Source organism: Stomoxys calcitrans, chromosome 1 (genome assembly GCF_963082655.1).
Source record: "Stomoxys calcitrans chromosome 1, idStoCalc2.1, whole genome shotgun sequence".
NCBI lineage: Eukaryota > Metazoa > Arthropoda > Insecta > Diptera > Muscidae > Stomoxys > Stomoxys calcitrans.
This window is the reverse complement of record NC_081552.1, coordinates 242,394,412-242,416,437: the sequence shown is the minus strand read 5'-3', so window position 1 is coordinate 242,416,437 and position 22,026 is coordinate 242,394,412. Positions and strand designations below refer to the sequence as shown.

Below are 22,026 nucleotides of genomic sequence, written 5' to 3'. Positions count from 1 at the left end.
ATGAAATTTCAGTGAAATTTTAAAGAAATTTTGAGAAAAAATGCTACATGAGAAAAGAGGAAGTATATTTTACAAAAATTGCCCATATAAAATTCCTATGGAAATTTAACCAAAAATTTTCTATGAGGGAAATTTTAGCAAAATTTCTTTTAGAAAGGAATTTTTATCGAAACATCCTTCAGAAACGAACTTTAAATTTTTTCTTTATCTCTGAAGTTAGACACAAGCTTTTTAGAGGAACTTAATTTTGAGTAATATTTTTACGTAGTTACCAAGATATATTCATTAAAAGGTAATGGCAGTTGCCCAGCAACAAAATATTGAACGCACTATCTGTCAAAATCGGTGATTAGTGCAACTCTGATTTTGTGTGTGCTACTAATTCGCGTCATTTTTTATTGTTTGTGTTATGTATATTTGTGTTATATATTATAACTTTAATACACACACACAACCAAAACTTCTTGACAGATAGTGCACTTTGTACTCAGCTGTTAACGGTACACTACCTGGTAATTATGTCATGGTAGTTATATAGTTATAATAAGTGTGTTCGTGTACACAAGAATTTTCGCAAATTTGTAAAAATTTTCATTTGAAGTCTTTCGCGTACTTTATATGCCAGCAGAGGAGAGCGGGAGATTGTGTGAGAGCGTGTAAAATTTGAAGGGTTCGGTAATTGCAATTTTTTTTCCAGCAGCGAACAGCTGTTTTATGAAAACCAAATAAAAGCAAAAGGGCATACAGACTATCCTTAACTGGAAAAGCACCCAAACAGACCTAATAATATGCATTTATATACACGTACATACATGTTATGGGCTACATTTCCTTAAACTGAGAACTTATTTCTATTGGTATATATGTATGTTGAATTTTTCATAACCCATTGCGTTCTATGTTAAGTTACGCGTAGATATTTCAATATTTTCAAAATTCTTAGTGTCATCATCATCTTTGGCATATCCTTTGCGTAAACATTCACGTTGGTGTCTTAAAAAAAATAAAACAACAAACTTTAAATTTTTATACTCAATCGAAGTTGCGAAACCCACCTCCACTTCTTCACTGGACCCCAGGCAAATAACACAAATATGAAAATCCCATAGACGGCATTGATAAAACTCGATATATAATACCACACACTTTCTCCCTCCAATTGACGAACCGCCGATACATTTGCCGAAATATCGAAGAAACATGCAATGGCCACAATCAACAGTAAAACTCCATATCGTTGGGCGCTGTAAGTTGAATTAAAATTTTAAATTGAAATAGAAATCCTAGAGAAACTCTTACTCTTTCTTTTGAAGAATTACTTCCTTGGAATCGGGTTGAGTTTTAAGTGTTGTCCTTAGGTTAAGAAATACCACGAAGTACAAGCAAAAGTCCATGCAGAGCAGAAAAGCGTTAACGCCGAAGAAATAGATCATAGCAGACCAATTGGTAGCTGAAAACGATATGTTTAATAATAAGCTATAGGGTACTATACAAATAATAAATTTAATTAAACTCTTATTAAAAAAAATTTATGATAGAAATACAATTTTAACTCAATTTTCTATAGCAAAGGTTTACATGAATTTTTTATAGAAATAAAATATTAAGGGGGTTAAAAATAACTCACTGTGCCATATTTCGGCAAACTCGAACAATAAATGTGCCTTTTATGTCCCCAAGACCATAAATCGGTCTATGTGGCAGATATATCCAAGTCTGGACCGATCTAAGCCAAACTGAAGAGGGATGTTGAAGGGCCTAACATAACTCACTGTCCCAAATTTTGGCAAAATCCGACAATAAATGCGCCTTTTATGGGCCGAAAACCCTAAATCGGCGAATCGGTCTATATGACAGCTATATTCAAATCTGAGTTAATCTGGGCCAAATTGAAGCAGAATGTCGAAGGTACTTACATAACTCACTGTCCCAAATTTTGGCGAAATTGGACAATAAATGCGCCCTTTATTGGGCTCAAAGCCCTAAATCGAGAGATCGGTCTATATGGCAGCTATATCCAAATCTGGACCGATCTGGGCCAAATTGAAGAAAGATGTCGAAGGGCATAACACAACTCATAGTCCGAAATTTCAGCAAAAGCGAATAATAAATGTGGCTTTAAAGGGCTTAAGACCCTAAATCGTCGGATCGGTCTATATGGCAACTGTATCCGAATTTGAACCGATATAAGCCAAATTAAAGAGGGATTTCAAAGGGCTTAACACAACTCACTGTCCCAAATTTGGGCAAAATTCATTTCATTCATTTATTCATTTTGGCATTCCGTTTGCAACGCATCAAAATATCCATCGACCCTATAAAGTATATCTATTCTTGATCAGCGTGAAAATCTAAGGCGATCTAGCCATGACCTTCCGTCTGTCTGTTGAAATCATCAGCCGAAACTTTGCACAGATTCCGATTTTGTCCATAAGCAGGTTAAGTTCGAAGATGGGCTATATCGGACTAAATCTTGATATAGCCCCCATATAGACCTATCTCTCAATTTAAGGCTTTAGGCCCATAAAAGGTGCATTTATTGTCCGATGTCGCTGAAATTTGGGACTGTGAGTTGTATTAGAACCTTCGACATTCTTCCTCAATTTAGCCCAAATAGGTCCAGATTTGGATAAAGCTGCCATATAGACCGATCTCTCGATTTAAGGTCTTGCGCCCATAAAAGGCGCATTTATTGTCCGATTTTGCTGAAATTTGGGACAGTGAGTTGTGTTAGGCCACTCGGCATCCTTCCTCAATTTGGCCTAGATCGGTTCAGATTGGGATATAGCTGTCATATAGACCGATCTCTCGTTTTAAGGCTTTGGGCGCATAAAAGGTGCATTTATTGTCCGATGTCGCCGAAATTTGGGACAGTGAGTTGTATTAGAACCTTCGACATCCTTCCTCAATTTAGCCCATATCGGTCTAGATTTGGATATAGCTGCCATATAGACCGATCATCCGATTTAGGGTCTTAGGCCCATAAAAGCCATATTTATTATCCGATTTTGCTGAAATTTGGGACAGTGAGTTGTCTTAAGCCCTTCGACATCTTTCTTCAATTTGGCATAGATCGGTTCAGATTTGAATATAGCTGTCATATAGACCGATCTCTCAATTTAAGGCTTTGGGCCATAAAAGGTGCATTTATTGTCCGATGTCGCCGAAATTTGGGACAGTGAGTTGTACTTAACATATCCGAACATATCTCGATATAGCTGATATGGGTCATAAGGTATGCATTTTTCACCGGATTTTGAGGAAATATAGTTTACGTACATATCTGAGGTGGTGGTTATCCAAAGTTCGCTCCGTCCGAACTAAACGCGTTTTTACTTGTTAAAGATTGTAGCGTGATTTCTATTTCACAGACAAACGGCGGACGGACATGGCTAGATCGTCTACGATTTTTAGGATGATAAAGAATATAAATGGTGATTTTTTAAGAGCTATAGAAAAATTTAACAAAAAAAAAACATGAAATTCAGAAAAATGCATGAAATCTTTATCGATTGTAGGATTTATATAATTTAATGTTTGAAGATTATTCCATGCAAATGTTGACCGTGACTGTGCCTCAAATGGTCCATCCGCTTAGTCCAATTTTGCCATACTCCTTCCAACATTTCGACCGGTATGCTTCAATGCTGTCTTTCAATGCGTCAATTGAAGCGGGCTTGTCTGCATAGACACAACATATATTCATTTACAGTTAGTGGAAGTTGTCCAACAACAAAATATTGAGTGCACTATCTGTCAAAATCAGTGATTAGTGCAGCTCTGATTTTGTGTATGTTACTAGTTCGCGCCATTTTTCGTTGTTTGTGTGTGGTATGGTTTTTAACTATAATACGCACACACACACAAACCAAAACTCGTTGACAGATAGAGCACTTCGCGAGAAAAAATTTTACTTAGCTGTTTATGGTACACTACCTGGTAGTTATGTCATGCATAGACATGAGCTTTAACATAGCCCCACAAAAAATAGTCGGAAGGTGTTAAATCGCACGATCTACGCGTCCAGTTGTCCGGTCCCGAACGGGAAATAAAATATTCGCCGAACTCGCCTCGGAATAAGTCCATTGTAACGCGAGTTGTGTGGCATGTGGCACCGTCTGGTTGAAACCACATGTCATGCAAGTCAGGCTCTTGTATTTTGGGCAAGAAAAAAAGTTTGATATCATCTCACGGTAGTGCTCACCATTCACAATTGCGTTACGATACGCATCATCTGTGAAGAAGTACGGTCCAATGAAGCCACCAGCCCATGAACCGCACCACACTGTGACTTTTTCTGGATGCATTGGTAGCTCTTGCAATGCTTCTGGCTGATCTTCCACTCCAAAATCGACAATTCTGCTTATTTACGTACCCATTGAGCCAAAATTGAGCTTCGTCGCAGTGCTGAAGAAGCGCGCGATGAACTTTCTTATCAGAGCATGCATTTTGATAATGAAATTCAATAATTTGCAAGCGTTGTTCGTTTGTAAGACGATTGGTTAAATTATAGACCAAAGTGAAGATGTTTGACAGTGAAACAAAACATAAAACGTAAGTGAGCTGTTTAAACCAGTGTTGCCAAAAAGATAATGGCTAAAAAATCACCCTTTATATACTCTAAAGGGTTGGAAATGGATAGTTCGATGTGTTGCAAATAGAATGACGAAATTAATACCTTCGGTGGTGGGTATAAAAAATGCCTTAGAAATAATACTTTTAAAATAATTTCTATAGAAATAGAATTTCGAAAAATTTCCTATGCAATGAAATTTTATCAAATAAAATTTAGAAACAATTTTCTAAAAAACTAACATTCAAAAACTATTCTTTAGGAATACAATTTCTATAAAAATTTGCAAAAAAATTGAAATTTTGACAAAAATCGGTTATATTGGTTTGCCCAAAAAGTAATTGCGGATTTTTCATATTGTCGGCGTTGACAAATTTTTTCACAGCTTGTGACTCTGTAATTGCATTCTTTCTTCTGTCAGTTATCAGCTGTTACTTTTAGCTTGCTTTAGGAAAAAAGTGTAAAAAAGTATATTTGATTAAAGTTCACTCTAAATTTTATTAAAAATGCATTTACTTTCTTTTAAAAAATCCGCAGTTACTTTTTGGGCTACCCAATATAAATATTCCTAATTTAGAAAGACTTACGATCAAACCAGCAATAGTCTCCTCCAATGCCCGACTTGTATCGGTCCGATATACTCGTAGCTTGAATAATTATCAAAATTATGGTAAAGGCAAATGGCACACCACAAGCATATGCAGAATAAAAGCGAAATAACCTTTTATTGCCCTCGTTACTCTCGGTGGATCCCATTGCAGTCTTAAGCATATGGAAGCAAGCAACATTTAACCAAAAGAAAGAGGCAAGGGTAAAAAAATAAGCGCTGAAACCTGCACAGGGAAATGTGGTTATTCCTGAAGTTTTTTGTTTTATAAAGACAACTACCCGTACATACCCAGAAAGCCACATGAAAATTGTGGAAACACCACATCCGGCAAAGAAATGATGGTCAAGAATATACATCCCAAGGCCAAAGAGATGAGAAATCCCATAAAACATTTTCCTTGTAGATCCTTGATATCGGTGAGTAAGAGATATACTGCCAGAGTAAGGGAGATGAATATGGTGGTAATAAAGTCAGCTGTAACAGAGGATAGAGATAATCAGAGTCATGTTGAGTAGTCAGGTTAATTAGTAAGGATGGGAAAAATCGGCAAAATCTTAGCCTATGAAAAGTTTTAAGAATTCGGTCTTAAAATCTTATAGAGACTACATTGAAGGATATTGTACAGCTTAAGACCACTGTTTGAACCCTTAAAAGTCAGCAAAAGTGTGTTGTTGGTAGAAGAATTTAACTGGCAATTTAAATTTCGACCAAAAAATGTCATCAGCGGACGATGTCAAATGGATCATGGTTCTTGGAATGGTATGTAAAGCACCATGATCCATTTGACATCGTCCGCTGATCACATTTCTTGGTCGAAATTGTAATCGCCATACGGATAGCCAGTCAAAGGCTTCTAGCAACAACACACTTTTGCTGGCTTTTAAGGGTTTTTATACCCACCACCGAAAGACCGGGGGTATATTCTTTTTGTCATTCCGTTTGCAATACATCGAAATAACCATTTCCGATATTCCGATCTAGCCATGTCCGTCCGTCTGCTGAAATCACGCTACAGTTTTTAAAAATAGAGATATTGAGCTGAAACTTTGCACAGATTCTTTTTTTTTGTTCATAAGCAGGTTAAGTTCGAAGATGAGTCATATCGGACTATATCTTGATAAAGACCGATCCGCCGATTAAGGATCTTAGGCCCATAAAAGCCACATTTATTGTCCGATTTTGCTGAAATTTGGGACAGTGAGTTAAGTTAGGCCCTTCGACATCCTTCGTCAATTTGGCTAAGATCGGTCCAGATTTGTATATAGCTGCAATATAGACCGATCCGCCGATTTAGGGTCTTAGGCCCATAAAAGCCACATTTATTGTCCGATTTTGCTGAAATTTGGGACAGTGAGTTAAGTTAGGCCCTTCGACATCCTTCGTCAATTTGGCTAAGATCGGTCCCGATTTGTATATAGCTGCAATATAGACCGATCCGCCGATTTAGGGTCTTAGGCTCATAAAAGCCACATTTATTATCCGATTTTACTGAAATTTGAGACAGTGAGTTGTGTAAGGCCTCTCGACATCTTTCGTCATTTTGGCCCAGATCGGTCCAGATTTCGATATAGCTGCCATAGAGACCGGTCTCTCGATTTAAGGCTTTGGGTCCACAAAGGGCGCATTTATTGTCCGATTTTGCCGAAATTTGGGACAGTGAGTTAGGTTAAGTCCCTCGACATATTTCTGCAATTTGGCCTCTATCGTTCCAGATTTGCATATAGCTGCCATATGGACCGATCTCTCGATTTAAGGTTTTGGGGCCATAAAAGGCGCATTTATTGTCCGATCTCGCCGATCTTTGCATATAGCTGCCATATGGTCCGATTTTTCGATTTAAGGTTTTGGGGCCATAAAAAGCGCATTTATTGTCCGATGTCGCAGAAAATTGGGACAGTGGGTTGTGTTAGGCCCTTAGATATTCTTCATCAATTTGGCTCAGATCGGTCCCGATTTGGATATAGAGGCCTTTGGACCGATCTCTAGATTTAAGGTTTTGGGCCCATAAAAGGCGCATTTATTGTCCGGTGTCGCTGAAATTTGGTACAGTGAGTTGTGTTAAGCTCTTCGATATTTTTCTTCAATTTGGCTCAGGTCGGTCCAGATTTGGATATAGCTGCCATATAGACCGATATCTCGATTTAAGGTTTTGGGGCCATAAAAGGCGCATTTATTGTACGATGTCGCCGAAATTTGGGACTGTGAGTTAAGTTGAGCCCCTCGACATATTTCTACAACTTGGCCAAGATCGATCAAGATTTGCATATAGCTGCCATATAGACCGATTTCTCGATTTAAGGTTTTGGGGCCATAAAAGGCGCATTTATTGTCCGATTTCGCCGAAATTTGGGACAGTGAGTTGTGTTAAGCTCTTCGATATTCTTCTTCAATTTGGGCCAGATCGGTCCAGATTTGGATATAGCTGCCATATAGACCCATATCTCGATTTAAGGTTTTCGCCGAAATTTGGGACAGTGAGTTGTGTTGGGCTCTTCGACATTTTTCTGCAACTTGGCCCAAATTTTTCTAGATTTGGATATAGCTCTCATATAGACCGATATCTTTAATTAAAGTCTTGGCCCCATAAAAAGCTCATTTATAGTTCGATTCACTGAAATTTGACACGGTGACTTATGACGTGTCGTATATGGTTAAGATCGGTTTATTTTTAGATATAGCTACTAAAAAGATCAATATTATGTTATACACAAATCGGATCATATTTCGATATAGCTGCTATGGGGCCTAAGGTATGCATTTTTCACCCGATTAAGACGAAAGATGGTTTACATATATACCCGAGGTGGTGGGTATCCAAAGTTCGACCCGGTCGAACTTAACGCCTTTTTAATTGTTTTGGTCTGCTAACCTTTGAATGGAAAGCATTAAACAGTGGTCCAAAGCCGGACAATATACTACAATGGAATCTCAATTTGAAGAATTTTTAACCAAAAATCAATGAGTTTAAATTCAAATTGATTGAGTTTATGATGATTTATTTTTCTTCCTACTCACCTATACTACTGAATACACCCAGCACAGGTTCTTCATTCACCACCGGCACAGGACATATCATAGGTGTTAGTATCATTTCCTTACCATTTGCTTTGGGTGCAAACATTAGACAATAATCTCTTTTGCTCAATACAATTTCACCCTGGTATAGGGAGAGAGAGCCATTTTCAAACAGCTGCCATTTGTTGGTGCCTCCTCCACCAACAACATCCAAGGGATAGGCATTATCACACGGTATGCCGGCAATTACCACAAAATCTTTGGTAACATCTCTTCTCAAAGCTGAACCATTTGCCTGTGCTACATCAAAATATGGACTATAGGGTGCCGTTCTATCCGTTGGCTCACATTGATTGGTTGCATGAGATATGAACTCTTTAGCTGGATTGTTGCAACAAAATTTGGCACAAAGTCTTCCATGTTCGTTTCTATGGCAAAGACATCCTCGTGGATGAGGATCCACTGAGATACGATTTCCATCGAATACTTCTTCATAGTCATAGATATCAACATCATGTGCAGGTATGAGGATAGCATTGTCATAAAGATAGGAACCATTCGAGTATCTCTGGGCGTTTGTCAAATTTACAGTGTCCTCGAATTTACAGTTTCCCGATCCGCTTGATGCCGGCAGCTCAGCTCCAAGACAAAATAACCATAGTAGAAAATGCTTCGAAATTTCCATTTGATTTATGATGTTGTTGTTCTACCGGTTTGGTTGAGCTTGACGTACTGTAAAAAATTACAAAGTAAAATGGTATGGGTTTGCATATTATTTTCGATTTACTCATAACTAGTAATGAGTATCTGTTTTTAGTATATGTGCTAAATACACTGTGGTTTGAGCATGTGATTAACCATTAGAATTGGCACATCTACTTCTATACATATGTAAATTTGACCATAAAGGGTGATTTTGTAGCAGTACTGATGAATCGTTCCGAAGGGTGAACATCGATTGGGATCATTATCTTGTTGCAGCAAAGGCTCGCACAGGTCTTAGTGGGGGGAGAAAAGAACGATCGGATACTGCACGGAAGGTGGATGTCGGAACAAACACAATAGATGGCAAGGGCATACTGCAATCGCCTGACCCAATTACTTGAAGAAACCACTCCCTGTCCCGATAGCATAGCAGCGCAGTGGCAAACCAGTGCCCACTCCATGAAAACAGCCGCTAAATCCGTACTTGGGTACCAAAATCCTCACCCAAGGAACCCATGGTACGACCAGGGGTGCCAAAACAGCAAAAATTGCAAATTTTGCCCATGAACATTCCACTAAGGAACAGGGGCAAACTTCTCACATATCAATGAGTGCAGTCCGATTCAACTTTAAGCTCAATGATAACAGGCCTCCTTTTTATAGCCGAGTCCGAACGGCGTGCCTTAATGCGACATGGCTTAGTACCTCACAACTGTTGCCAGCATTAGGAGGGGAACACCACCACTGAAAATTTTGTTTCTGATGGTCTCACCAGGATTCGAATTCAGTCTTTTAGCGTCATAGGCGGACATACTAACTTCTGCGCTATGGTGGCCTCCACAAAACAGCTATTGATGCTAAAAATGCGGCATATAGGTCAACATTACAGTCAGTATCGGGAGAAAAGGAGAGAGAGAGAGAGTGGGGAAACGTTTCATCCGTACCATTGAAAGACGTCAGTGTGAGCGAATCGAGATGTTCGGGAACAAGAATGAAGTTTGAAAATTCTACCAAATAATTAAACATCAAACCGTTGGCTTTGGTACAGGCACATCCTTCTGCAGAGACAAAGAAGAAAATCTGGTAACCAGATAGTGTGCTGAGGATATGGAAAGAATACTTTTCCCAACTGTTGGTATCCGATGATGGTGGCCATGAGTATAACGCAGAACCAATCAAAACGAGGTCCACGTAGCAGTAACCGAGTTTATAAACAACAAGTAAAAGCGTGCAAAGTTCGGCCGGGCCGAATCTTATATACCCTCCACCATGGATCGCATTTGTCGAGTTCTTTTCCCGGCATCTCATCTTAGGCAAAAAAGGATATAAAAAAAGGATATAAAAAAAGATTTCCTCTGCTATTTGAGCGATATCACGATATGGTCTGGCTTGGACCACAATTAAATTATATGTTGGAGACCTGTGTAATATGTTAGCTAATTCGTATAAGAATTGCGCCCTTTGGGGGCTTAAGAAGAAAAGTAGAGAGATCGATTTATATGGGAGCTGTATCGGGTTATAGACCGATTCAGATCATAATAAATACGTATGTTGATGGTCATAAGAGGATCCGTCGCACAAAATTTCAGGCAAATCGGATAATAATTATGACCTCTAGAGGCTCAAAAAGTCAAGATCCCAGATCGGTTTATATGGCAGCTATATCAGGTTATGAACCGATTTCAACCATACATGGCACAATTGTTGGATATCATCATAAAATACTTCGTGCAGAAATTCATTCAAATCGGATAAGAATTGCGCTCCCTAGAGGCTCAAGAAGTCAAGACGCAAGATCGGTTTATATGACAGCTATATCAGGTTATAGACCGATTTGAAACACGTCGTGCAAAATTTCATTCCAATCGGATAAGAATTGCGCGCTCTAGAGGCTCAAGAAGTCAAGACCCAAGATCGGTTTATATGGCAGCTATATCAGGTTATGGACCGATTTAAACAATACTTAGCACAGTTGTTGGATATCATAACAAAACACGTCGTGCAAAATTTCATTCCAATCGGATAAGAATTGCGCACTAGAGGCTCAAGAAGTCAAGACCCCAGATCGGTTTATATGGCAGCTATATCAGGTTATGAACCGATTTGAACCATACTTGGCACAGTTGTTGGATATCGAAACAAAATACTACGTGGCAAAATTCATTCAAATTGGATAAGAATTGCGCCCTCCAGAGGCTCAAGAAGTCAAAACCCAAGATCGGTTTATATGGCAGCTATATCAGGTTATGGACCGATTTGAACCATACTTGGCACAGTTGTTGGATAGCATAACAAAACACGTCGTGCACAATTTCATTACAATCGGATAAGAATTGCGCACTCTAGAGGCTCAAGAAGTCAAGACCCAAGATCGATTTATATGGCAGCTATATCAGGTTATAAACCGATTTGAACCAATCTTAGCACAGTTGTTGGATATCATAACGAAACACGTCGTGCAAAATTTAATTCCAATCGGATAAGAATTGCCCACTCTAGAGGCTCAAGAAATCACGACCCAAGATCGGTTTATATGGCAGCTATATCAAAACATGGACCGATATGGCCCATTTACAATACCAACTGACCTACACTAATAAGAAGTATTTGTGCAAAATTTCAAACGGCTAGCTTTACTCCTTCGGAAGTTAGCGTGCTTTCGACAGACAGACGGACGGACGGACATGGCTAGATCGACATAAAATTTCACGACGATCAAGAATATATATACTTTATGGGGTCTCAGACGAATATTTCGAGTAGTTACAATCAGAATGACGAAATTAGTATACCCCCCATCCTATGGTGGAGGGTATAACAATCAGAATAACGAAATTAGTATACCCCCCATTCTATGGTGGAGGGTATAATAAGGCAGCAGGAGCCGATGGGTTACCGGCTGAACTGTTTTAGACCGGAAGCGACACTATACTAAGGCGTAAGCATCAGCTTGTCTGCGCAACTTGGCTAGAAGAACTCACACCCAATGATTGGAACCTCAGCATACTATGTCCCGTTCACAAGAAAGGGGTTAAGATGGTAGGAGTATGAGTTGATATACTGACGAGCGTACTTTGTGAAGGATTAAAGTTTTAGATCAACGATATCATTGAGCCCTATCAGTGTGACTTTACACCTGGTAAATCTACTATAGACCATCCACACTGAGCCAAATACTGGAAAAGACAAGAGAAGAACACATCAACACCTAGGATTTTTAACTATAAATCCACCTTCGACAGCCCTATACGTTCAAAGGTATTTCAAGCCATGTGTGAGTTTGGTATCCCTGCAAAACTGATACGACTTTGCAGAATGACGCTTGCTGATACATGCTCCTCAGTTAAAAAAGGAAAAAACCACTCCACAATACCAAATGAGGTTTCAGACAGGGAGACAGCCTATCGTGTGATCTCTTTAATATACTGATGAATCAGTTTATACGAGATACAGATATGAATAGGCACGACACACTACTCACAAGAGAACATATGCTGCTCGTCTATGTCTACGACATCGATATTACACATTGGTCGCCGGAGGAAGCAATCGCAGACTTTGAAAGCATCGAAAGAGAATCAACGAAAGTGGGTTTGGCAGTAAATGGAGATAAGACAAAGTGGATTAAATGAACTCCCACAAAGCCCTGTAAGCCCGATGAGGTAAAGAAAATAGAAAAAGTTGGGAACTACAACATTGAGATAGTCAGCAACTTTATCTACCTCAACACCGTCATAACCGAAACACACGACACCAGTTTTGAAATAAACGAAGGATGATTTTGGTTAACAGATAATGTTCTGCACTGAGCAAGGAGATGAGGAGCAAAGCCACCTGTCGACAGACAAAAATTATACTACACAAGATACTCATACAGGGTGGCTGATGAATATTGCTACAATGATGAATATTGCTACATTTTTTTTTCGGTGTATGGAATACATTTTTCTTTTATTCATGTTAAATTAAATTATTAAATTAATTATTAAATTATTATTAATTAAATTAATTAATTAATTAATTAAATTAATTATTAAATTATTATTATTAAATAGAAAAAAAGTTATTACATTTTTTTTTGGTAGCGGCTTTCATCAGCCACCCTGTACTACCCGTACTGTTATATGGCTCCGAAGCATGGGCACTTGCGAGAGCAGATGAAGTAGTAATTGGAGTGTTTGAGAGAGAAAACCTTTCAAAAAATATATGTATGACGACTATAGCATAAGTACACGCATCAAAATACAATGGCTGCGTTGGCTAGGTCATGTTGTCAGAATGGATGAAGAAGCTCCAGCAAAGAAGTATTTTGAAGGCAAACACGGTGGTACACGCAAACCAGGAAGACCATAAGCACGATGGAAAGATCAAGTGGTGGGAGACACCTCGAAACTTGGTGTCAGAGATTTTAGAATGAGCGCAGAAGATCGAGGTGCTTGGAATGCTATTCTACGTTCGGCTAGTGGAACAAATATTCTGTCATATCCAATTAAATTAAAGTAAAGTAAGTAAAGTGGCTGAAGAAGTCAAGATCGGTTTCTATGGCAGCTATATCGGGTTATAGACCGATTTAAATCATACCTAGTACAGTTGTTGGAAGTCATATTGAAACACGTCGTGCAAAATTTCAGCCAAATCGGATAAGAATTGCCTCCTCCATAGGCTCAAGAAGTCAAAATCCCACATCGGTTTGTGTGACAGCTATATCAGGTTATGGACCGATTTCAACCATTCTTATCACAGTTATTGAAAGTCATAAAAAAACACCTCAGACAAAATTTCAGCCAAAACGGATGAGAATTGCGCCCTCTAGCGGCTCAAGAAGTCAAGATCCAAGATCGGTTTATATGGCAGCTATACCAGTTTATTAACCGATTTGAACTATACATAGCCTTGTGACTGGAAGTGCCACCAAAACACTATTTGCAAAATTACAGCCAAATTCGAAGAGAATTGCGCCTTCTAGAGGCTCAAGAAGTCAAGAACATAGATCGGTTTATATGGCAGCTATATCAAAACATGGACCGATTTGGCATATTTACAATCCCAAATGGCCTTTACTTATTAGAAGTATTTGTGCGAAATTTCAAACGCCTAGCTTTACTCTTTCGAAAGTTAGCGTGACAGACAGACGGACGGACGGATCAAGAATATATATACTTTATTTATGACGATCAAGAATATATATACTTTATGCGGTCTTAGACGCATATATCGAGGTGTTGCAAACAGAATGACGAAATTGGTATAGCCCTATCCTATGGTGGAGGGTATAAAAATACGATAAATGTTTTAATAAGGCTTTTCAAGTTTGTTCATATTTTGTTCTATTTGTACTCACTACCATAGGATGGGGGTTTACTTATCTAGTCATGGCTTAAGTAACATATCGAAATATCGATCTAAGACCCCATAAGGTATATATGGGTTGCCCAAAAAGTAATTGCGGATTTTTTAAAAGAAAGTAAATGCATTTTTAGTAAAACTTAGAATGAACTGTAATCAAATATACTTTTTTTACACTTTTTTTCTAAAGCAAGCTAAAAGTAGCAGCTGATAACTGACAGAAGAAAGAATGCAATTACAGAGTCACAAGCTGTGAAAAAATTTTTCAACGCCGACTATATGAAAAATCCGCAATTACTTTTTGGGCAACCCAATATATTCTTGATCGTCATGACATTTTAAGTCGATCTAGCCATGTCCGTCCAAAATCACCATAACGGTCGAACGCGTAAAACCAGCCGTATGAAATTTTGCACCAATTCTAAGTATTGATGTAGGTCATTGGGGATTGCAAATGGGCCATTTCGCTTCACATTTGGATATAGCTCCCACATAAACCGATCTCTTGATTTGACTTCTTGAGCCCATACACGCCACAATTTTTGTCCGATTTGGCTGAAATTTTGCATGTGGTGATCCGTTATGACTTCCAACAGCTATGCCAAGTACGGTCCGGATCGGTCTTAAACCTGATATAGCTTTCATGTAAACCGGCCTCTCGATCATCTTTGTTCGGTTCCTAGAAGCTTCAATTTTTGCTATCAAGTTTTGGGCCGGCCGAATTTAGCACCCTTTTATTTGTTTATACTGGCACATCTTTAAAACCACTGTGCTGCACTCCGCGTGTGTAATACAATCAAGTAATTACATACTCAAGTTAACGGCGCTTGCATTTTTTTTTTGTCTTAAATGAACAGAATTTAATAAAAATTCAATCAATTACAATTTGTTTCCTTCCTTGTGTCTTCAAATGCCTCCAATATCACCGCAGCAAAAAAAAAAAAAAAAAATAATAACAACTAACTTGATTTAAAATTCTAATTCACTTTTATTGCAAAGAAACCTAACAACTTGGTTTAATAAAATTTTTCAATTTGTTTCGTTTATCCGCGGGTAGTTAAAAACGCTAATTGCCGCACTGTCGGCATTCAGGTATCAATTGAGACTGACTCAGGCATGCAAGCGTTGATTTTGAAATCTCCCAGTCATATCGATGAGATTGATGCATTCGAACAAACGTTGAGCCAAGATATGCATTCAATTAAAGGCGGGAATCAAGAATCTATGTTAGTGGTGGTCAATTGCTTGAAGTTTTTTTTTCTCTCCTTAATTCGCTAAAAAAAATCCCACCAAATTTGTGGGGTTTCCCCTGCAGTTATTAGTAATGTAAAGTAGACTAAATGTTGTTTGTATCAATACGCGTGGCGTGGGTTTTGTGGCCTATCGCAGTGGTAAGGGGTGTGAAACAGATAAACATGGTGTAGTAAAATAACAGATTTTTTTTGGCAAAGTATTTCATTCATAAAAGAAATATTGTAGAATGAACAAGTAAAAGCGTGCTGAGTTCGGCCGGACCGAATCTTATATACCCTCCACCATGGATCGCATTTGTCGAGTTCTTTTCCCGGCATCTCTTCTTAGGCAAAACAGGATATAAGAAGAGATTTGCTCTGCTATTAGAGCGATATCAAGATATGGTCCGGTTTGGACCACAATAAATTATACGTTGGAGACCTGTGTAAAATGTCAGCCAATTCGAATAAGAATTGCGCCCATTGGGGGCTCAAGAAGTAAAATAGAGAGATCGATTTATATGGGAGCTGTATCAGGCTATAGACCGATTCAGACCATAATAAACACGTATGTTAACGGTCATGAGAGAATCCGTCGTACAAAATTTCAGGCAAATCGGATAATAATTGCGACCTCTACAGGCTCAAGAAGTCAAGATCCCAGATTGGTTTATATGACAGCTATATCAGGTTATGGACCGATTTGAACCATACTTGGCACAGTTGTTGGATATCACAACAAAACACGTCGCGCCAAAATTCATTCAAATCGGATAAGATTTGAGTCTCAAGAAGTCAAAACCCAAGATCGGTTAAATGACAGCTATATCAGGCTATAGACTGATTTCAACCATTCTTGGCACAGATATTGGATATCATAACAAAACACGCCGAGCAAAATTTCATTCTAATCGGACAAGAATTGCGCCCGCTAGAGGCTCAAGAAGTCAAGACCCAAGATCGGTTTATATGACAGCTATATCAGGTTATGGACCGATTTGAATCATACTTGGCATAGTTGGTGGATATCACAATGAAACACGTCGTGCAAAATTTAATTCCAATCGGATAAGAATTGCGCACTCTAGAGGCTCAAGAAGTCAAGACCCCAGATCGGTTTATATGGCAGCTATATTAAAACATGGACCGATATGGCCCATTTACAATACCAACCGACCTACACTATTAAAAAGTATTTGTGCAAAATTTCAAGCGGCTAGCTTTACTCCTTCGGAAGTTAGTGTGCTTTCGATAGACAGACAGACGGACGGACATGGCTAGATCGACATAAAATGTCGCGACGATCAAGAATATATATACTTTGTGGGGTCTCAGACGAATATTTCGGGTAGTTACAAACAGAAAGACGAAATTAGTACACCCCTATCCTATGGTGGAGGGTATAAAAAAGAAACTTAAAATTTGTAATTATTTTCTTTTTTTTTATACCTTCCACCATAGGTTGGACGTACACAAATTTCGTCATTCTGTATGTAACACCTCGAAATATGCGTCTGAGATCCCATAAAGTATATATATTCTTGATCGTCATGTCATTTTAAGTCGATCTAGCCATGCCCGTCCGTCTGTCCCTCCGTCCGTCCGTCCATCTGTTTGCCGAAAGCACGCTAACATTCGAAGGAGTAAAGCTAGACGCTTGCAATTTTGCACAAACGCTTCTTATTAGTGTAGGCCGGTTGGGATTATAAATGGGCCATATCGGTCCATTTTTTGATATAGCTGCCATATAAACCGATCTCACGATTAGACTTCGTAAGTCTCTAGGGGGCGCAATTCTTATCCGATTTGACTGAAATTTCGCATGTGGTGTTTTGGTATCATTTCCAACAACTGTGGTAAGTATGGTTCAAATCGATCTATGTTTTGATATAGCTGCCATATAAACCGATCTCCCGATTAGACTTCGTGAGCCTCTGGAGGGCGTAATTCTCGTCCGCTTTGACTGAAATTTTGCATGAGGTGTTTTTGTATCACTTCCAACAGCTGTGCTGAGTACTATTCAAATCGGTTCATAACCGGACATAGCTGGCATATAAATCGATCTTGAGACCCTGGAGGGCGAAATACTTATCCGATTTGGCTGACATTTTGCATAAGTTGTTTTGTCATAACTTCCAACAACTGTGCCAAATATGGTTCAAATTAGTCTATGACCTGATTTAGCTGCCATATAAACCGATCTGGAATCATGACTTCTTGAGTCTCTAGAGTTCGCAATTATTATCCGATTTGCCTTAAATTTTCTACGACGGATTCTCGCATGTCCATCAACATACGTGATTATTATGGTCTGAATCAGTCTATAGCCTGATACAGCTCCCATACAAACCGATCTCTCTAGATTACTTCTTGAGCCCTCAAAGGGCGCAATTCTTATTCGAATTGGCTGACATTTTACACAGGTCTCCAACATATAATTGAATTGTGGTCCAAACCGGACCAAACCTTGATATCGCTCTAATAGCAGAGCAAATTTTTTCTTTTATCATTTTTTTGCCTAAAAAGAGATACTGCGCAAAGAACTCGACAGACGGCCGAACTTAGCACGCGCTTACTCGTTTTTTATTATTTTGTGACATATATCGGGTTGCCCAAAAAGTAATTGCGGATTTTTCATATAGTCGGCGTTGACAAATTTTTTCACAGCTTGTGACTCTGTAATTGCATTCTTTCTTTTGTCAGTTATCAGCTGTTACTTTTAGCTTGCTTTAGAAAAAAAGTGTAAAAATAGTATATTTGATTAAAGTTCATTCTAAGTTTTATTAAAAATGCATTTACTTTCTTTTAAAAAATCCGCAATTACTTTTTGGGCAACCCAATACTTTAAAATTTAGAAAATTCTATAGAAAAAAAAACCTTTGCACGTTTTCAAATCCATTCATTTGTTTAAGAGTTAACGCGGTTTGAAATTTACTTTCTTAAAGAGTTTGAATCCTGACAGTTGCGGGGGTGAGTGTTAAGTGTTTAGATGAAAATTGACAGGTTATGACAGTGATTGCCGGTTAATCCTTTAAGTGGCAGTTTATGGCGTAAAGGTTAATTGCAGTTAATTGTTATGTCAACACGTACAATGTTACACACGTTACGAAGTTGCCCATATTAAAGGAAGAAATGGAGAAAGGTTCAACATTTATGTCACCTAATGAAACCAAAGCCTATGATTATATTTTTCCATTAAACTGGAAACTTCACACCTGTTCTTCATTGACAAAAAATACTATAAATAAGAAAGGGTTCTATGGATTTTCTAACAGTTTCTTTTAGAACGTCTTGAATCGCGATGGCTAACTTAAAACAATCTGTAAGGGAGATGTTTGCCTCAAACATTCAGGAAGGTGAAATCGGCTCGGTAAAGTTGAATCTATGGCTGGCGCAAATAACTGGAGTTCCCATAATCGGTCTCAAGGAAGAATCATTTTGGGTTAAGACGTTTATACTTATGTATGGAATTTTTACCACTGCAGTGGTGACCTTCATCTATACTGGCTTTGAAATTTATGATTTGGTCTTGAATTGGAGTGATTTGGATAGTTTAACTCAAAATACATGTTTATCTTTGACCCATATCGCTGGGGCGCTTAAGGTTCGACAAAGATTATTTTTGTATTTGGATCTAATAGTCTAATATTTGCATTACAGGCCATAAATTTAATCGCTCGTTTACCTGATCTGCAAAAAGTCTTGCAACAGTTGAAATATGTCACTAAAACTTATATCAAATCCGAAAAGCAAGTGAGTTTGTTGTATTGAATGTACAAGAGTGCAAAAATTATACCAGCTGTGAAATGTCTTTCCCATAGCTGAAGGCATTCCTTGATGGTGAATTGGAGAATAAGCTGGTTTTGAGTATTTACATGGGCCTAGTTGGTTTTACAGGATGCCTCGGGATGGTCATGTTGTATGTCAGTAAGTGTTATATTATTGGATGACTCGTTTGTATTGAGCTTATGTTGTATATGAACTAAATTGGACAAAAATCTTTTGTAGTGTCGGACGGTTTTTTTTAGACCGAGTGACAACTGTCGACCGTATGTCCCTCTACGATGGACTCAATGTTGTTTTGTCGGACCAGTGTATTGTTTAAGTTTGGTTTAGAGTTCAAGTTGGGTTCTGCTGTGTGCTAGTTTGTTGTGTGTAACATGAGGTTGTGACCTGCAGATATTGCGTTCCAGCCGTACCTGCTGCTTCTGGTGGATTCCCAGCACTAAACCGTTGACCACCTGCAGAGTTACTCTTTGTAATATTTAACTCATTTTTGAATAAATTTTGATTCAGGTTGAATCCGAAGTCATTGTATTCACCTAGGAACCAAGGCGACCTAGGGCAGGTGTATGCACCGACCCTAGATTCCATCCTTAAGTTCTCGCATCGCGACAAGATTGTTACCCCAATCAGGGGAATTGGGTAGTAGGAAACCGAATAATATGGGCAAGAAACCGGTTAAAATTGGCAAAAAACCGACCTAGGGCAGGTGTATGCACCGACCCTAGATTCAATCCTTAAGTTCTCGCATCGCGACAAGATTGTTACCCCAATCAGGGGAATTGGGTAGTAGGAAACCGAATAATATGGGCAAGAAACCGGTTAAAATTGGCAAAAAACCGATTTATTGAAAACCAGAAAAATTAAAATTTTCAGGGAAGCGATTAGTATATTGATTGAGTATATATATGGTCTCATCTGAATCCGCAGATGAATACTCTTGGTCTATTCTTAACTTCGCATCCTGAAAAGTACGAAGTTTATGTACTTGCACCTCTTCGAAACTCCGATCATTGCATTATTTTAGCATATTTTTCGTATTCGATCCTTCGTGGCGCTTTATCTGCAGCCCCAAAGCGGAAACGCTCGTTGGGCTGAGTTCAATGATTTCCTTCAATCGGAAGCTTGCTTTCTTGATTGTGAAGGGCAGCTAAATATTTTAATTGGAATGGAGTTATTTATACCAACCAAAATAATTTCGTTTAAATCAAAGGACAAAGGATGGTTTAACCAGGCATACACGAATACCGTCAGATCGAAAGAGGAGGCATTTAGAAATTGACGTTCAAATAAAAATGCCAGTAATGAATTGCTGGGAAAACAGAAAAGAACTTCGTGTGCCAGAGTATTTAGACGCGAAAAGTTTCTGCACGAACAGCGTCTTCGTGCCAAAGTTCCTGCTTCTCCAGGGGGAAGCAACAGCTGTTGGTCGTTTGTGAGAATAGTGAAGAGCAACTTATCGACTAACCCGACTATCATTAAAGACCACCAGATATTCACTGGCCCGGTTGATAAGCCTAAGCTGTTGGCTGACATGTTTGCGGGAAATTCTTCCCTGACAAGAACTTCGTGTGCCAAAGTACTTCGACGCGAAAAGTTTCTGCACGAACAGCGTCTTCGTGCCAAAAGGTTTGTTTATCCAGGGGGAAGTAAAATCTTTTGGCCGTTTGTGAAAATAGTAAAGGGCAACTCATCGGCTACCCCGCCTATCATTAAAGACCACCAGATATTCACTGATAAGGCTAAGCTGCTGGCTGATATGTTTGCGGGAAATTCTTCCCTGACAAGAACTTCGTGTGCCAGAGTACTTCTTCGTCTTTTGGTCGTTTGTGAAAATAGTGAAGGGCAAGCCATCGGCTACCCCGACTCTAATTAAAGACGACCAGATATTCACTGATAAGGCTAACCTACTGGCTGACATGTTTGCGGGAAATTCTTTCCTGCGGGAATGCGAGCAACCACTCCCCATTATTAAAGACGTATCTAGTTCCATGCCTCAGATATATTTTCGAACATGTGGAGTCGAAAGGGTTCTTGCATATCGCAACGTAAATAAATCCCCGGGCTCGGATTGCATATGGTCACTTGTTTTATGCAATTGTTCTTCGACGCTTGCTCGTCCTTTACGCAATCTTTTTAACCTTGCTTACCGTGCGGGTGTTTTCCCGGCGGGTTGGAAGATTGCGAACGCGAAGCCTATTCCCAAGAAGGGCGAGGCAACCGACCCTACGAATTGCCGACCAATAGAGTTATGCTCTGCGCTTTCCAAGGTTATGGAGAGCATGGAGAGCCCAAGTTTCAGAAAAATTTCGAAGGGCCTAACTCAACACACTGTCCCAAATTTCGGCGACATCGGACAATAAATGCGCCTGTTATGGGTCCAAAACCTTAAATCGAGCGATCGGTCTATATGGCTGCTATGTTAAAAAATCGAGAGATCGGTTTATATGACAGCTATAGCCAATATGTAGCGATCTAGGCCAAATTGAAGAAAGATGTCGAGTGGCCTAACACAACTCACTGTCCCAAATTTCGGCGAAATCGGATAATTAAATGTGGCTTTTATGGGCCTTAGACCCTAAATCGGGGGATCAGTGTATATGGGGGCTATATGAAGATAAAGTCATATATAGCCCATCATTGAACTGAACCTGCTTATGGACAAAAAAGAATCTGTGCAAAGTTTGTGTTCAATATCTCTTTTTTTTAAAGACTGTGAGTGATTTCAACAGACAGACGGATGGACATGGCTAGATCGTCTT

The 22,026-nt window shown here is 38.9% G+C and overlaps 2 protein-coding genes across 3 annotated transcripts in view; one reads left to right on the top strand and one right to left on the bottom strand.

Annotated features, from left to right (window-relative positions):
• Positions 1–671: 671 nt before the first annotated feature.
• LOC106093840 (probable G-protein coupled receptor Mth-like 4) lies at positions 672–15,336 on the bottom strand. Of its 2 annotated transcripts, none has more exons than XM_013261000.2 (7): positions 15,133–15,336; positions 8,199–8,930; positions 5,472–5,657; positions 5,161–5,406; positions 1,300–1,450; positions 1,056–1,244; positions 672–993 (listed from the first exon to the last, which is right to left on the bottom strand). In XM_013261000.2, the coding sequence occupies exons 2-7, from the start codon at positions 8,881–8,883 to the stop codon at positions 897–899; spliced, it is 1,554 nt and encodes a 517-aa protein (XP_013116454.2). In that variant the 5' UTR covers positions 8,884–8,930; positions 15,133–15,336; the 3' UTR covers positions 672–896. The 2 variants fall into 2 exon arrangements, with proteins under 2 accessions (XP_013116454.2, XP_013116455.2); XM_013261001.2 differs by having other exon boundaries at positions 15,214–15,336.
• Positions 15,337–18,777: 3,441 nt separating this feature from the next.
• Positions 18,778–22,026, top strand: part of LOC106093841 (odorant receptor 4) — a 34,141-nt gene continuing 30,892 nt past the window's right edge. The window contains exons 1-3 of the mRNA XM_013261003.2: positions 18,778–19,085; positions 19,142–19,234; positions 19,303–19,408. Of these exons, the coding sequence (XP_013116457.2) occupies positions 18,783–19,085; positions 19,142–19,234; positions 19,303–19,408 (502 nt within the window). The 5' untranslated portion in view covers positions 18,778–18,782. The remainder of the gene's footprint in view (positions 19,086–19,141; positions 19,235–19,302; positions 19,409–22,026) is intronic.

What these genes read in the sequence shown, in the direction of transcription:
- LOC106093840 (XM_013261000.2), bottom strand. Translation starts at nt 8,883, where the DNA reads ATGGAAATTTCGAAGCATTTTCTACTATGGTTATTTTGTCTTGGAGCT. An exon ending in AGACTATTGCTGGTTTGATC is followed by an intron (nt 1,451 to 5,160) that starts GTAAGTCTTTCT and finishes TATCGTTTTCAG; the next exon opens with CTACCAATTGGTCTGCTATG. An exon ending in GGTCCAGTGAAGAAGTGGAG is followed by an intron (nt 994 to 1,055) that starts GTGGGTTTCGCA and finishes ATTTTTTTTAAG; the next exon opens with ACACCAACGTGAATGTTTAC.